Here is a 16,060-nt window from a genome sequence, read left to right as displayed (position 1 = left end):
GGGATAGTACATGACAAAATGAGGAGTGAATCAGTCACTTAGCATCTAAAATTTTCCCTCCATATAATTAGTTCAACCTGATTTAAGACTAAAATTTTTACTATAGGAATGTTCGTGATTCAGCAATGAAACACCATATAAACTTATTTTGGGAGATTTGTCCTAGAAGACAAAAAATGAGCAACCAATCAGAGAGTCGTACTTACATATCAAAATCGATACAGTCTACTTAATTCACCAGCTATGTATATTTCATCCATTTTCACATAATAGAAAGAACAATAATGCATGGCATTATCCATCATAAATTGCTCATATAACATCAAGATATCATGGTGTGGACCTCAAATGACTCGTCATGTCCACTGGCTACATTTTAAACATTTCTTATGGCCAGAATGTTCATCTTATCAACTTAACGAGTTTATTCATGGTACCATACCATTCAATTAAAAAAGTTTCCACCTTTTACCTTTTATAGATGTCAAGGAATATAGCTGATAACGCACTTTTGGCAGCAATCTTCCTTCACCCAATTAAAGATTTTCGGAGCTTAAAGTTCAGCTCCGAAAGCTCGTCTCCAAGGCTTACCAACCAACAGAGAAATTACTTTTAGTAAAGTTGTTAAATTTTGGCACCAGGTTTTGATGGTATCTTGGTAAGATTGGAAGATTATATTGTGCTTCTAAAAATCTTGAAAAAAGCTATTTTAGTGAGGGCATTATGGTCAATTTGCCCCTGATGAGATTAACATTAGGTCCGATCAACATCAGAAGGGAGCTCAATGTATTATTGGATATAACAAGGGTGCTAGTGAAATTATGAAAACCCTCAAGGGAGGTTTTTGAAATTAACCCTAAAATATTCATTCCACGCAAGGCATGGTGTTCCCCTCCTAGTTCCTATAAATAGGGCTGCAACTCAATGCACTTATCACTCGATATCAATAATTTAGCACATTATTTACATTTTGAGTGAGGTTGTGATCAAATGGCATCTTCAAAAAATTTGCTCTTTCTTATTGGTGTTCTCTTTGCACTTGTGCTCCATATTTCCTCTGATGCAACAGCTGCAGGTGCCTAGTCCTTTTTTTTTTTTTTTTTTCCTTTCTTCCTTTTTTTTTTTGGCTGCACCTAAATACTTAAATGAATGGAGATTTGGAGACTCATTATTGGGATGTGAATTTTTATGGAAGGCTATTTGTATATTATCAAGCAAGTCATATTAATGTGCTAATATCTTTTTCAGTGTTTAGCAAAAGTAAATTGGGTTGCTTCTATCAATGGTTAGTGGCACATCTAATTTTTCATGCATCCTTATAGTATTGCTGTAAGGATACACGTTCCATAGTGTCGCACCAAAGGTTAAACTAACGTCGAAAACCAAACTAAATGCTTCTAATTATAATTTAAAGCAAAATAATTCATATCCAAGTCGCACCATCTTATATGCCTAGACTGTTTTGTTTAATCCATAGTATTCTTTTCTTTGCATATATCTTGCAAATTTTCAGCCTAGCCAGTCACCTAACGTTCGCAGCTTAAGATAAAGCTCCAAATATTTATGTCTCCTTGTGTCTTGAAACAGATCAGAAGAGCGTGAATACCACTGGTGTCCACGATGCCAGTTCAGGCGAGGTTCATCAGGATAGCATAAGCGAAGATCGTTGCAGACATGGTTGCTGCCACTGGTACCATGGACGCTGCCAAAGATGCTGTCAAACTGCCGAGGAGACCCCTGAAGCCACATCTGGAGATGAGGATACCGTAACCGCAGATCGTTGCAGACATGGTTGCTGCCGCTGGTACCATGGACATTGCCAAAGATGCTGTCCACCTGCTGAGGAGACCCCTGAACATCGTTGCAGACATGGTTGCTGCCGCTGGTACCATGGACATTGCCAAAGATGCTGTCCACCTGCTGAGGAGACCCCTGAACATCGGTGCAGACATGGTTGCTGCCACTGGTACCATGGACATTGCCAAAGATGCTGTCCACCTGCTGAGGAGACTTGCAGACATGGTTGCTGCCACTGGTACCATGGACATTGCCAAAGATGCTGTCAACCTACTGAAGCTACATCCGGAGATGAGGTCAAAAATTAATGCTAAATAAATAAGGGCGTGACACAGGATCCATGACACCTATATTATTACCTTAATATGTTATGTTGTGTTTGCTTTTAATGGTTGATTTCCTATGTGTGTAAAAGACTTATGCGGCTTCTCTTTGAATTGGTGTAGAATCAACAGGGGAAGCATGTAATGAGTACTCAGTTCGAGTGCTCTCTTCTTATGTTGTTGTCGTGTTGAATAAATAAATCTATTTGATCATCTACTACAATTGATGATCTCTATCTCAGTTACATCATAAACTTCTGTACCTTGGACCTGCTAGAATTAGTGTGATTGATACAAGACGTGCAGAATGTTCAATATATGTATATATGTGCTTCTTCATCGTGCCATGCCATTACAATGTGAAAGAATTCAGCATCGACGGAGTGAAACGTACCCAATCCTGCTCCTGAGAAAGGAAACAAAGTCCCTCAAAAATGGATATTTTGGATGCCATCAAGATTTTGAATTGAATGCCATTTGGAGATCTGAATGTTGTTTTTTTTTTTTTTTATACGAATTTTATCTTCGTTCAAGATTTTTTTGGTGGAAATGCTTCATTTATACGAATTTTCCTAGTTAGTAAAGGCTTCTATTACACTTGTACAATACACATTTAAAAGTATACCACAATAAAAGCTTGTGTAGTTCATATATTTCAAAAATATTCATACTTTTCAACTAAACTATAAAAATACGTAATAAATTCTTGATACATTATACTTTACGAACTATACTTTAAATTTTAAAAATATTTAATACTATCACTTATTAATAACTCCACATGTTAATTTGTCTCCCAATTCAATAAATTATAGTAGCTAATTCTCAAAGCTATTCGACACCAAAATTCCCTTACTTGTTCACCTCCTAGTGGATTATTATTAATTACATTGCATTTATTTCCTAAGCAAGAGTTTTGTAACCCCTCATATTAAATCTCAATGATTGATTTTAACGGTTACCAAGGCGTCTAGTAATTGGTTTGCTATTAATTTGAACTAGACATTTATTAGGTCTAGTACAATTTATTCCTTCTTATCACTTAGTTCATAAACCTTATGAATCGTTAAAACCAGCCCTAACATTAGCTAACAAGACTTCTAGCATTTCGGGTTTTGCTTAGAAATCAGTCTGATAGTTTAACTTGCTTCGTCCAGCTTTATGAGTTGCTTTTTTTTTTTTTCCATATTTGACATTTCATCTGACTTTAATATGGGGACCAAGTTAGTATTGTTGACATTTCATATCTAAGACCAAGTTAGTATTGTTGACATTTCATCTGACTTAATTAGTATTGTTGACATTTCATATCTAAGACTTCTTAATTAATTGATTTGTTATAAGAACTATAACGTATGCGTGTTTTGTAAGCTTTCATGTTTTTTTTTTTTAATTCTTGTGGACCAGCAACGGATAGTTTCTTCTAGTACCAAGCTTCCTTTGAAGTTCTTTATTATTATTAGTTTTTTTGCGTGTCCAAATGTAAATTAAAAGAACCAACAACATTGAACAAGTCTATATCTAGTAAAGATAGATATAAAGAGGGATACTATATCACTGCAACAGAAAAGGGATTTGGCGAGGAGCAAAAGTCCACGCCAAAAGTTTTGACTTCCTTGCCAATTAATTTCAGCGAGAAAAATGCTTCCTCGCCAAGTTTCTTGCTAGATGCTCGTCGCTAAAAGTTATTAGTGAGGATGCTGCTGCTTTTCTCGCTAATGAAACAGATCAATAGCAAGGGTTGACCTCCTCACTAATAGCTCAAATACTATGGCGAGAAAACTTTTCTCACCACTAAAGTTAAAAACTCCCCACAAAAACCAGTAGTTCCTTGCAAATAGTCAAGGTGTTTTGCTAGGAAAAATGGCGCTTCCTCGCCAATAGTATAGAATTAGCAAGGAGTCTTTTGACAAATCTGCAATGCCCCGCGTACCAGGAAAACATTTTAGGCCAGGAAAGTTTTCTCTCTAATAAGTGATAATTGATTATTGCCTAACTGTTTGGTGGGAAAATGTTCCTCTCCAATGCTGTTATGAACATTTCTTAATCCCATTTTAGCATGCTAATCTTAATTCTCTGAGCAAATTACTGGGTGGTTTTATTAGAAAATTTAGCTGTAAATAGCTTCAATTTGGCTTCTCATGTGTCTGTTGTACATTTTTCAGGTTCTTATAGGTATCAAATTGTTTGGCAAAATTTTTTTTTTTAATGAATCATGACCAACGTAGCTACTCATTAAATTTAAACTCATAAGCCCTGCTATTTGATAGCTTTTTGGAATATCACTTGGTGCCAACAAACCCCATTTTGCTACTTTGATAAACATTCAATAGAAAACATACAAAAGCTTTGGTTAGCTAAAAATAATTGCTAGCAAAGTAATACATTAACATCCAGCTCTTTCAACATCTTGAGCCATACAATAGGAAGTGCTTGAAATCAATTGGCAATTCAAATTTTTTTTAGCTCATTAACCATCCAAGAAATCGCAACTTCAATAAGTCATTACAAAAGAAGATTTCATCAAGAGAACACCACAAAAAGGAGAAGCAGAAAAAAAATATAAGAGAGAGAGAGAGAGTTAAACTAGTCATATGGACACATATTTGTCACCTCAGTATTTCCGATTCCTTAATTCAGTCTAGTTATCTTGGAACTCTATCGGCAATCCATGGAACATTTTTTGAATGACAATATGCTGTTGCAACCTTCTGATGAAAACTTCAAAGGTTCTATGATAGGTTGTATTTTTGTCATTAATTCTATGATTATTTTCCTCGTTTATATTACCAAATATTATATTAATTGCTTGATTCTACTTATATTTGGTATTTTGTGTCAATTGTAGGAAGGTGGAGCAAAAAGTAATAAAAGAGGTGATTTTTCAAGAGTTTTTCAATTCAAGATGGAGTTTACGAGGAGTATTGGATGAAAATTAGGAAACTACCACTTTTTATTAGATGTCTTATTAGGGAACAATTAGCATTAGTTGGAGAAGTTTCCTTTTGCAATTAGAATTCTATTTTTAGTTGGCCAATGGACAGCCGAAGTAGTAGACTTCAATTAGGAAACAAAGAGAGAAAAAAAGGCCGGAATCCCTCGTGATTACTACCTTGGAGGGAACAAGTAAAAGGAGACGGCCGCTGGTCTCTTATTTAGTGAGTCTTTAGGGAAAAACCAATGGTTATCGATGGAGTCATGCGGATATCCCCTGAGAATGTGTAGCTAAATCTTTGTTTTCTAGTCGAATGTCAATTTGAGGACTTTGTTCCAAACATCTGTGAGATCGAATTATTTTACTTATTTCTTTTATTCATTGGTATTTGTGCATTTTCTGATTTAACTTCTTATGCTTGTTATGTTATTTGAATGTCAAGTGCTTGATATTCGAATTAATCTAATAATCTTCTGCCAGATTAATTGATTGAATCCGTAATTGTTCAATTGATTAATACCAGTGGCAACTAGCATAATTGGTTTCATGTTAGGAAAACGTATGATCTAACTTAAACGAACCGTCATAGCGTGTTTGTTAGTTAGGGTTGGGTTTTTCTAATTCTTATTGCAATCGAGAAATTAAATCCTATAGTCGTACCTAGGATTATTTCTCGATTAGGGAAATAGTTAATGGTCGTACCTTAACTATCGAAAAAAAAAGTAAGGAAACACTGGTTGTTTATCGCGTGTATGATAACTATAACCAATCTATTAATTAGTAATTGAATTATCTTTGCATTGATGATCAGTTGAATGGACCGTGTCTGAAAAGTTGCACATTTGGCTAGAGTTGTATTGGTTATTGATTAATTCCTGTTTATTTCTATTAGTTGTTTCATTAGTTGATTAATTAATTATTTTATATTTTCCAAAAATCCCCCATACTTCAGACTCTGGAAGAAATGAATTATCTCCAGTCCCTATGGATTCGACCCTGCTCACCGCTATGTACAAATTTGTATTTTTTTTTGAGTAGGTAATTATTATTACACAGGTACGACACCTGTCATTCTATAACTGTATACAGAGTCATCTTTTCAAAGATTTCCCATGCTGCAAAATGTCTATGAGCTTTATTTCATCTTCCTCCCCTATAAATTTTCTGATTCCAATCTGCCTAAGATGTTCAACAAAGTGTATTGGGAAAACTGTTTGGAAAAGTAGATTCCAAGTCCTTGTATATGCAAAGTCCTCCTTACACAACTTTACATATTGAGAAGATAAAAAATTGCAAAACATAATAATACTTGAAATTAGTGAGAATATATCCAAAAAAAACAAAATATTAATACCTGAAATCAAGTTTTACAATCAGTGCACAAAAAGCACCTAAACCCAAATGGCCCATGTTTTGGAATAGACCAAGTTTAGTTCAACTGCAGAAATTCCTAGTACAATGGAATAGCAACTTCAACTTCAGTAAATTGCAAGCTGGTATTATGATTCTATGAATCCTGAAATCTCCCCCAAGTCCTCTTGCCTCCAACACTAAGTATGTACACAGACGCTGACCTGTTCTATATACTTGTAGGTAAATTCAGATCAGACAGCATTCAATAGAACTGCCTTGATTTGGCTCCATATCAGCACTACTGCTCTTTAAATGTAACTTGATTAAGCTGCACAAAAGGGAAGATTAAATTAGATGGAGAAATTTTACTGATTGCATATGAAATAGGGGCTAAAACCGACTAGGAAAAGCAGAGAAGTTTCTTAAATAAATAGGTATTTCTGGGCGTCTGTGGCTATGTTCTTTTGCTATTCAAGTAGAAATAAGGAAATGAAGATTTGAAATCAGAGTTCTTCACCTGCTTCCCGTATTGTTTTTATCTCTTTCACATTAGTTGCTTTAAAGAATTAAAGAAAAGTAGCATAAACATTACTCTTGCGTATATATTTTTTCCTTGTTTCACTCTTACATGACAAGGGTACAAAACCTAATTGAGGGTAAAGGATAAACATGTCCAAATGGAACACTATTGGAAGGACTGTCCTCAATGCCTAAACATTGAGGTAGTTTGCTAGGAGTTCTAGAGTCTAGACATAAGATTTGTAGCAAACCGAAAAAAGCAACCAAATGAACGTGTTTCTCGATCTTCGGGCATCATTTAGCATTCGGATCCTAGCTAGCAAAGACAGTAGTAAATCAACTAATATATCTTGTTGATTGCACTGCATTGGACATGCGCCAAGCTAAAAGTTTTTTTCTTTTATTTAGCTTCTTCAATCAAATGAATGAGTATCTGATTTGCAATTTGATTTCAGCACTATTCAGGTTGTGGATCATCATCGAATGTGGAACTACAGAAAAGTAATTCAAGCAGTTGACTATTGAACCACACCGCTCTCTGCTCAAAAGTCTTCGGTGCTCTATTTTGAACATGAAGCAGTAATTGGTCCAATAAAGAAACTTCCTCGCCAGATCTGCCAAATAACCCCCCCCCCAAAAAAAACACACTCCGACTTCCCCTTCCGGCCATCAACGCCTCCATTGCTCATTCCCACCACATGCTCTAATGTCATTCCCTTCCTAGAAAGTTGTTCACAGGGAAAAGAGCGAGAAGAAAAAATACTATCTATCTTAATAAAAGGTCGAAAGCAGGTACTACTAGTTTTTTGTTTTTACACCAAACCAGCAATTGGTGGATTGGAGAATCAATAATAGCGTGTGTGGATCCACCGAGTTTCTTATAGCTGATAATAATTAATAAAAGAAAGAAAATCCAAGCTCAGAAGCTGCTCCTCATTATCTTTCTCACATGAGGGTATCTTAACCTCCCCCAGACCCAGACCATTTTCATCCCCATCCAATTGATTTCAGAAACCAATATATTACACATACCCACTAACCCTACTTAAGTACTAGTGTGATGTATATCACTCAAACCCCCACCTAAAATTGACGGCACCACCAAATCCTCCCCCCACGCGAACTCCGCAGGACACCCAGATCCGTGATAAAAAGGGAGGAGAGAATTTAGTTGCCGATCATTTGAGTCAATTGCCTATTGTCAAGGATGATTTTATATTGAGGAAAACTTTTGTGAATGAGCAACTATTTTCTATTAATCCCTCTCTTCCTTGGTATGCGGATATTATTCCTTTCTTTTTTTTTTTTTTACAGAAACGTTAGGAAATATATTAATTTCAAACCAAGCTATACAAACTTGAGCAACGGCCCAAAAGGATATTATTCATTTCTTGACCACTAATCAATTACTTGCACATTGGTCAAAAACAAAATGAGATAAGCTCAGACGTGATGCTAAGTATTACTTATGGAAAGACCCCTATTTATAGAGGCAATGTGCAGATCAAATACTGCGCAGATGTGTAAGTAAGAGTGAATTTAATTCTATTTTAATATTTTATCACTCTTATGCATGTGGAGGCCATTTTAGATCACAAAGAGTAGCTTGTAAAGTAGTGGAAAGCGATTTTTATTAGCCCACAATTTTCAAAGATACATACTTGTTTTGTAAGTCATGTGATAGATGCCAAAGGATAAGAAATATTTGTCATAAAAATTAGATACTAAAAACCCTTATGATTTTTTGTGAAATTTTTTATGCATGGGGTATTGATTTTATGGGTCCATTTCCTTCGTCTTTTGGTTTCCTTTACATCTTGTTGGCCATAGATTATGTGTCCAAGTAGATAAAAATAAAAGCCACCCGAACTAATGATTCTAAAGTGGTTGTAGATTTCATTCAATCACATATTTTTGTTCATTTTGGGGTATCACGAATTATAGTAAGTCATCGAGAAAAACACTTTTGCAATAAAATGATGGCGGCTATATTTCGTAAATATGGAGTGACTCATAAGGTATTTAGTTCTTATCACCCCCAAACGAATGGTCAAGCGGAGATTTTGAATAGGGAAATTAAATAAATATTGGAGAAGATGGTTCGCTCCGATAGGAAGGATTGGAGTTCACAATTGAACGATGTACTCTAGATTGATAGGACAGTCTATAAGAATCCTATAGGTATATCTCCCTATAGGTTGGTATTTGAGAAGTCGTGTCATTTACCGGTTGAGCTCGAGCACAAAGCATATTGGGGGATCAAGAAATGCAACATGGATCTTGATGAGGTTGCAGTCCACAGAAAACTTCAATTACAAGAATTGGAAGAGTTGAGGAATGAAACTTACGAGAATGCAACACTATATAAAGAGAAGATTAAGGTTTTTCGTGACCAATAAGTTGCAAGGAAATCATTTGTAGTTGGGCAAAGAGTTCTTCTCTATCAATCTCATCTAAAGCTCTTTCTAGGTAAGTTGCGCTCTCGTTGGGCTGGTCCATTTGTTGTGATTAATATTTTTCACTATAGTGCAGTGGAAATTCAGAGTATGCAGATAGATAAGAAATTTGTGGTTAATGGTCAATGTTTTAAATCCTATTATGAAAGTGTTTCAATGGAGAAGGTGGAGATAATAAATCTTGAAGATCCCACTTATGCTACTTGAACAATATTCGACCATCTCTAATCAAAGACGTTAAACCAAGACGCTTATTGGGAGGCAATCAAATTCTTTTTTTATTGTTTGTTCACTAATATTATGTGTTTCACTATGTTTATCTTATGTTTTTCAAATTTGGCATTTATTTTTTGTTTTTAATGTTTTTTTGGTTAGAAGACTTTTTCCCAACAAAACGTGCCCACGCGTTAAGGGTATGTGGTAATGCACAACTATCCAATTCCATCATCAGAAAACTATGGACCAACATGACGTGCCCACGTCTTGAGGGTATGTTGTAACTCATAATTAGCCAACTTTATCATAAAAAGTCAATAAGACGTGCCCACGTCTTGTCCTAGCAAGGGAAAAAAAACAAATTGAACCCAAAAGAATTTTTTTTCTCTTCTTTTTTTTTTCTTTCCTTTTTTTTTATTCTTTCCTTTGTCTTTTCCCTTTTCTATTTCTTTTCCTTTCCTTCTTTCTTTCTTTCTTCTTTCTTTTTTTCTTTCTTTATTTCGCTCTTTCTTTTCCTTAGCTGCACCGCCAAAACTCTACTTGCTGCTTGCCCGCAGTTCATCGCCCACCGTCCACTGTTGTCGCAGTTCGCTAGTTTGTCTCTACTACCGTTGCTGTCATCGCCGTTCGTCAAAGCCTATCACTGGTTTTGCCATCGCCCGTCTCTAGTTTTGCCGTCGCTCGCTACTGTGCCATTCACCGCTGCTCGCGCCGCCATGAACGTCTATCCTCTGCCTACGATAGCCATCGTTCCGCACTTGAAGGACAAGAAGGGGAAAGGATACAATTGAAGAAAGAGAAGCTTTTACACTGAATATGAAGAGTTGGGGTAGGGTGGGATGGGGTGGAGGAGCAAAACTTGGACACATACAAGGCTAGAGAGGGCCAATTTTGATTTTAAACATATCATTAGGTGGCAAAAAATAATTTTGGTAAGGATCCGCTTCAAAACATAATAATGTTCCAATGAGAGCTGAAAAATAAATCAAATTACTTGAAACTCAAATCGAGTTCGATTTAATAAGAATTCATTTGAACTAAGTTTTATCAATTACTCAAACCAAACTTAAGTAGCATTTTGTGTTCGGTAAATTATCAAACTCGGTTTGAACTCGACTCTATTAGCATAAAAGTGAAATTTAAACATAATAAAGTTTAACATACTCGACCTCAACTTGAATTTGATTCGATAAAAGTTCGTTTAAATTTAGTTATGTAAATAAACAAGTCAATGTTCATCACGATTTCAAATTATTTAAAAATAATAAAATAAACTTGAACATTAAGATGTTGATTTGATTATGCTAATTCATTTCCCTAATTCCAATGTCAAGAATTAAGAGTTTCAAAATCTTAGGGTTGACCGGCCCACCCACCACCCCATTCCCCACGTTGGTGCATCGTGATGAGAAAGAGACGAGGCAATACATCTTTATACCTTAAAGGCTGGGATAAGGTCCTCACCGTGACTTAAAAAGTCCTTTGGACCTTTGCCAACCAGGACACAACCTCAAATTTGATTGAAAACAAACACATTGCCGTATCCCAAAAACCTTTTTTCCTTGATCCTTATCTAACAGTATTATCATTAACTTTTTGAGGTTGTTGTGCGTCCTTGCTTATATAATAACTTATTGATATGGTTACATCGAATTATTTAAAGTATATAATAGTTTTCCTTATTTTGATCAATAGATCAATGTGGATAAAGTTAAATCAATTAGAAAATGTGTTATCATTCAATTTGCAGGGTTTACAATGACAAAATTATGAAAGTTTGTACAAATGGAGGAACATGGTCCATTTTTGTTTTTGTCTTTGTTTTTCTTTTTGTATATAACTAAAATAAATTCTAGTGGCTAAGGTTGAGGTATCAAGAATTAAAAATTTTAGGTTAGAGTCCCACTACCTCCTCCCTACTTCTTATGTACCACCCTTCCCCTTCTAGAAAATAATGTTTGGAAGATATTGATGGAGGACAAGAAGGGAAAATGAGACAATTGAACAGAGGGAAGCTTTGGCAATGAATATGATGGGGTGGGATAGGGAAGAGGAGCAATACTTGGATGCATGCACGACTAGTGAGGGCCAATTTTGATTTTAAACATAATGTCAAGTAGCAAAAACCAATTTTGCTAACAATCCACTTGAAAAGAAATACTGTTGCAATAAGGGTTAAAAGACAAATCAAGTTATTTGATGTTCAAATTGAATTGGATTTGGTAAGAACTCATTCGAACTTGATTTTATTAATTACTCAAACCAAACTTAAATGATATTTTTTATTTGGTAAATTGTCAAACTCGAATTGAACCTAACTTTATCATAAAAAGTTTAGCTTACCTAAACTTAACTTAAGTCTGATTCGATAAAAATTCATTTAAGTTCAATTTCGTTAATAAACAAGCTAATGTTAGTGCAATTTCAAATATATCAAAAATAATAAAATAAACTTGAACATTAGAATATATGCTTGATTAATTAGATTCATTTATCCCCTAATTTCACTGTCAAGAAATAAGGTTTTCAAAAGTTTAGCAGATGGTTGCCCACCCACCACCCTGTTCCCCTCGTTAGCATATCATGATATGAAAGAGACGAGGCAATATATCTTTATATCTTAAAGACTAGGATAGGTTCTCATCTTGACCAAAAGTCCTTGGCACCTCTAAAAATTATATGGGTAAAATATCAAAAAACTCCTTTTGTTTTGTTGAATGTTCATTTAGCTTTATTTTGGAAACCTATATTGTAACTCCTTATGGTTTCAACTACATAGAAAATTGAATGGTAAGCATCCAATCTAAAAGTTGTATATGAAATATCAATATTGCCCTTGCTATATGTGAAATGCTTTTTATTCAATTTTCAATTTAGCCAAAATCACAGAAAATTATAATAGAGTTTTGTAAATTCGAGGGAGTTAAATTGAACATTCAGCAAATCATAGGACTTCATTTATAGGATGACGATATTGACATTTCACATTGAACCGTTAGACTGGATGCTTTCTGTTCAATTTGCAATTTAGCTGAAACCACAGGGAGCTAGTGTAGATTTCTAAATTAGAGGGAGTTATATTAAACATTTGACAAATCACAGGGAGTTTTTTTATATTTTACCCAAAATATATGTATATGTTATTCTTATTTTGATCAGTAGAACAATAGATAAAAATCAAATGTATTTTTTTGATAGAAACGGGCCTATAATAAAATTAATGAATTGATGAGTCCATATAAAGAGTGGACAGTACAAAATGTGGGCAAGAAATGAAGAATCCCCCTAGATGATAGAATCATCAATTGAACTAGCATGCTTTGCATCTCAAGGGCAACAATGTTAATAACCCCAGCCACCCAACTAACTTTCCAGGTGGAAAAATTTTGCAATGCATTTGTTACATGAGCAATTGATTGCTGAAACTTCTATGTCTTGGACATACTTCAATATTTCGGTTGAGTTTTTGACTGCAATGTAAAATTTTAGATTTCATCAATATCATCAGCCCTAAACTTTCTCTTAAACCGCGGCAGCTATGGTTTGAGAGAAATTGCTAGGTCGTGAATCTAAGTTACATAAACAAAATTTCTTTTGACCATTAATTTTTTATGTTTAGATTTAATATTTGGTTTTATTAGTTTTTTTCAGCTTATTCAACAGACAGGTATATAGGAGTGACGGCCTTATTGAAAATCAATAATAAACCAAACGAATAACGAACCAAATAGAAGATTGTATTGCTTAATATTTGTATTGCTTAATTAAGCTTGCCCAAAAACAGAAAAAGGGCACAACGTCATTTGATAATGATCAACTGATTTATAAACCAACCAAAAACTGCCCTTGGTTTTGCTGTCAATTTGAACTAATAACATTACTCATTTTTTGGCCATCACATCCAAAAAAAAAAAGAAAAGAAAAAATCACATACTTGGAATAGTGAACACTGCTTGATGACTAATCCTGCTTTTATTTGTATTTCACACTACAAAGTATGCATGTTATTATAGTAAGCCTATTTAAGCATTATTAGTTCTAAGGCTTAGCATCCACAGCCTGACCAGGATATCCACCATAGTCGCCGCCGCCACTTCCTCCATAGCTTCCATACCAACCTCCTCCAAGGTTCCCTCCTTGGCCTCCTCCTCCAGGATCCCCATAGTCAGGAGGAGTCACAAATGACTTGGCTGCATTGAGGATAATAAACCTTGTCAAATAAACTAGGAAAGACCTTGTCAAATAAACTCATCTGGGGACTGGGATCACACAATTGGAAATTTTAGATTTTGGACTAATGTGTTGCATGCTTTTTGTTTTAAAGAATACTAAATCGATTTTATTATATTCAGGTCAAAAAATTGTCTTTTGACGTGTAAGTCAAAATCAGTGATTTTTTAGATGTCCCTAAAATTGTTTAAACACTGCCTATTAATAGGTAACTTAATCCCAACCAGAATTAGTAACGATCACAACCTATTAATAGGTAACATAAGAGCAGTTAGGAGCAAAGAAAAACAAATTGAGGACATTGGATAAGAGAATAAATGGCTTACAATTGCTAGCTGACGTGGAAGTCTCAGCCAATTCCCTAGCAGCCACCTGTGAGGTCATTGTTAGAACTATAGCCAAGGAGATGCAAAAGAAAAGAAGTTTCTTGGAACCCATTTTTGCTCAAGAAAAATTTATGCACTGAAAACTGGTTTTGTGAAGGATGAGAAAGCTGGTAAAGATTGATCCCTACTTGTAGGAAAATCTATGCCACATTGCTATCAAAATTGTCCCGAAGTCGGCCCACAATGCAGTTGAATCTGGCACAAAGCCCGCCCCTTTATGGAAAGTAAAGGAATAGAGATGTATACAAAGAGCATTATGAAGAAAAATAAGATCCATGTGTTACATCCATCAATACGTCCTTAATCTAATTTATTCATTGAATTTGAAGTTAAAGATTTGAAAGTCTTTGATCTCTAAATAAGAAGAATAACTGCATTAGTTATCAAACGTGACGATTGTTATCAAAACAACACTTTTAAACAGTTAAATTTTCTTTTAATTAATCTTAAGAGAATGAACAATTGAAAAAGTATAAAAAGAGGGTAGCACCTACAACTTGCAATCCACATACTCCTATATTAGTTATCATAAAAGTAAAACTTACATCTAAAATATTCAAAATAATCGAGTTGACTCAAGTAGCTCGACTTGAGTTTAATTTGATAAAAACTTATTTAAGTTTTAAAAAATTCAAACTACTTTAACTCAACTCGAGTTTGATTCGATAAAAACTTATTTAAATTTGAAGTGACAAATAAATAAGTCAAAATTAAACACGATTTATAAACAAATAAATTTGAATATTAAAATATTCTAGTTGATTAGACTCATTTACGCCTAAACTCCAATGTCAAGGGGAATTTCAAAATCTTAGGGGCATCCCTACGTTGAGGCATAGTGATAAGAACGAGGTAATGCGTCCTCATGTCTTGAAAGACTAGGACATTTCCGTATCTTGATGCAGAAGTCCACTGGACCTTTGCCAACAAGGCCGAACCTCAAATTTGTTTAAAAACAAGCATGGGTACTGTATCCTAACATTATTTTTGCTACCTTTTTTTTGGTCGACACGATAAATTTTACATCTACTTTTACTCCTACTCTACATTAAGTAGGAGAGGCGGATTTAAGGGGGTCAAAGGAGAACTCGAAGGGACTGAACTACCACCGGATCAAGACACCCATTGGTGAATTTTTTCAAGTGCAACTGCAATCACACATTATGATTTTCCAACTTATTTTGCAGAATTTGTCTACACAATCAAAGTTAACGAAAAGTGTGATGTTTATAGTTTTGGGGTCCTGACAATGGAAATAATCAAAGGAAAGCATCCTGGAGACTTGACTGCTAATCTGATGTCTTCAAATCTTGAAGATGTAGAACTGAAAGACTTGCTTGACCAAAGACTTCTATATCCCAATCAAGAAACTGAAAAGATCCTAATATCCATTTTCAAACTAGCAAGAGAATGTCTACATGCTGATCCTCAATGTAGGCCAACAATGCTCTTTATTTCCAGGCTGATATCAACTCGCGAACCATCTAAGTAACTTCTTTGTGATTAACCGTGGCCATAATATGAGGTTAGAATGAGTACGGTTTTTGGTAGTATGATAAATTAAATACGCCAATACTACAACCAGATCAATATCACGCGAAGAAGCCGAATTTATCCATTCAACCAATCCACAAGATGAGAAGCGAGATCAGAGTCCTCCAGCTACATGATTTTGCCAGATGCCTCTAGCCCAACTGCAAACGCCCAGTGCTCTTCAATCCTTGTCAACAATTAGTTTAAAAATGGGAGATAAATCAAATTCAAACCTTTGGTTTTAGTACATTCCAAATCAAATTCAAACCTTTGGTTTTAGTACATTCCTTCAGGACCATGGTTTTACAATGA

The 16,060-nt window shown here is 34.9% G+C and overlaps 1 protein-coding gene across 1 annotated transcript; it reads left to right on the top strand.

The window, feature by feature from the left end:
• Window positions 1-937: 937 nt before the first annotated feature.
• Window positions 938-2,374, top strand: LOC140004617 (uncharacterized). The gene is made up of 2 exons (XM_072044746.1): window positions 938-1,075; window positions 1,588-2,374. The coding sequence occupies exons 1-2, from the start codon at window positions 991-993 to the stop codon at window positions 2,103-2,105; spliced, it is 603 nt and encodes a 200-aa protein (XP_071900847.1). The 5' UTR covers window positions 938-990; the 3' UTR covers window positions 2,106-2,374.
• Window positions 2,375-16,060: the final 13,686 nt, after the last annotated feature.

The sequence above is a fragment of the Coffea arabica genome, chromosome 3e (assembly GCF_036785885.1).
Source record: "Coffea arabica cultivar ET-39 chromosome 3e, Coffea Arabica ET-39 HiFi, whole genome shotgun sequence".
NCBI lineage: Eukaryota > Viridiplantae > Streptophyta > Magnoliopsida > Gentianales > Rubiaceae > Coffea > Coffea arabica.
Note: the sequence above shows the minus strand (reverse complement) of the source record. Positions and strands in the feature narration are given on the sequence as shown.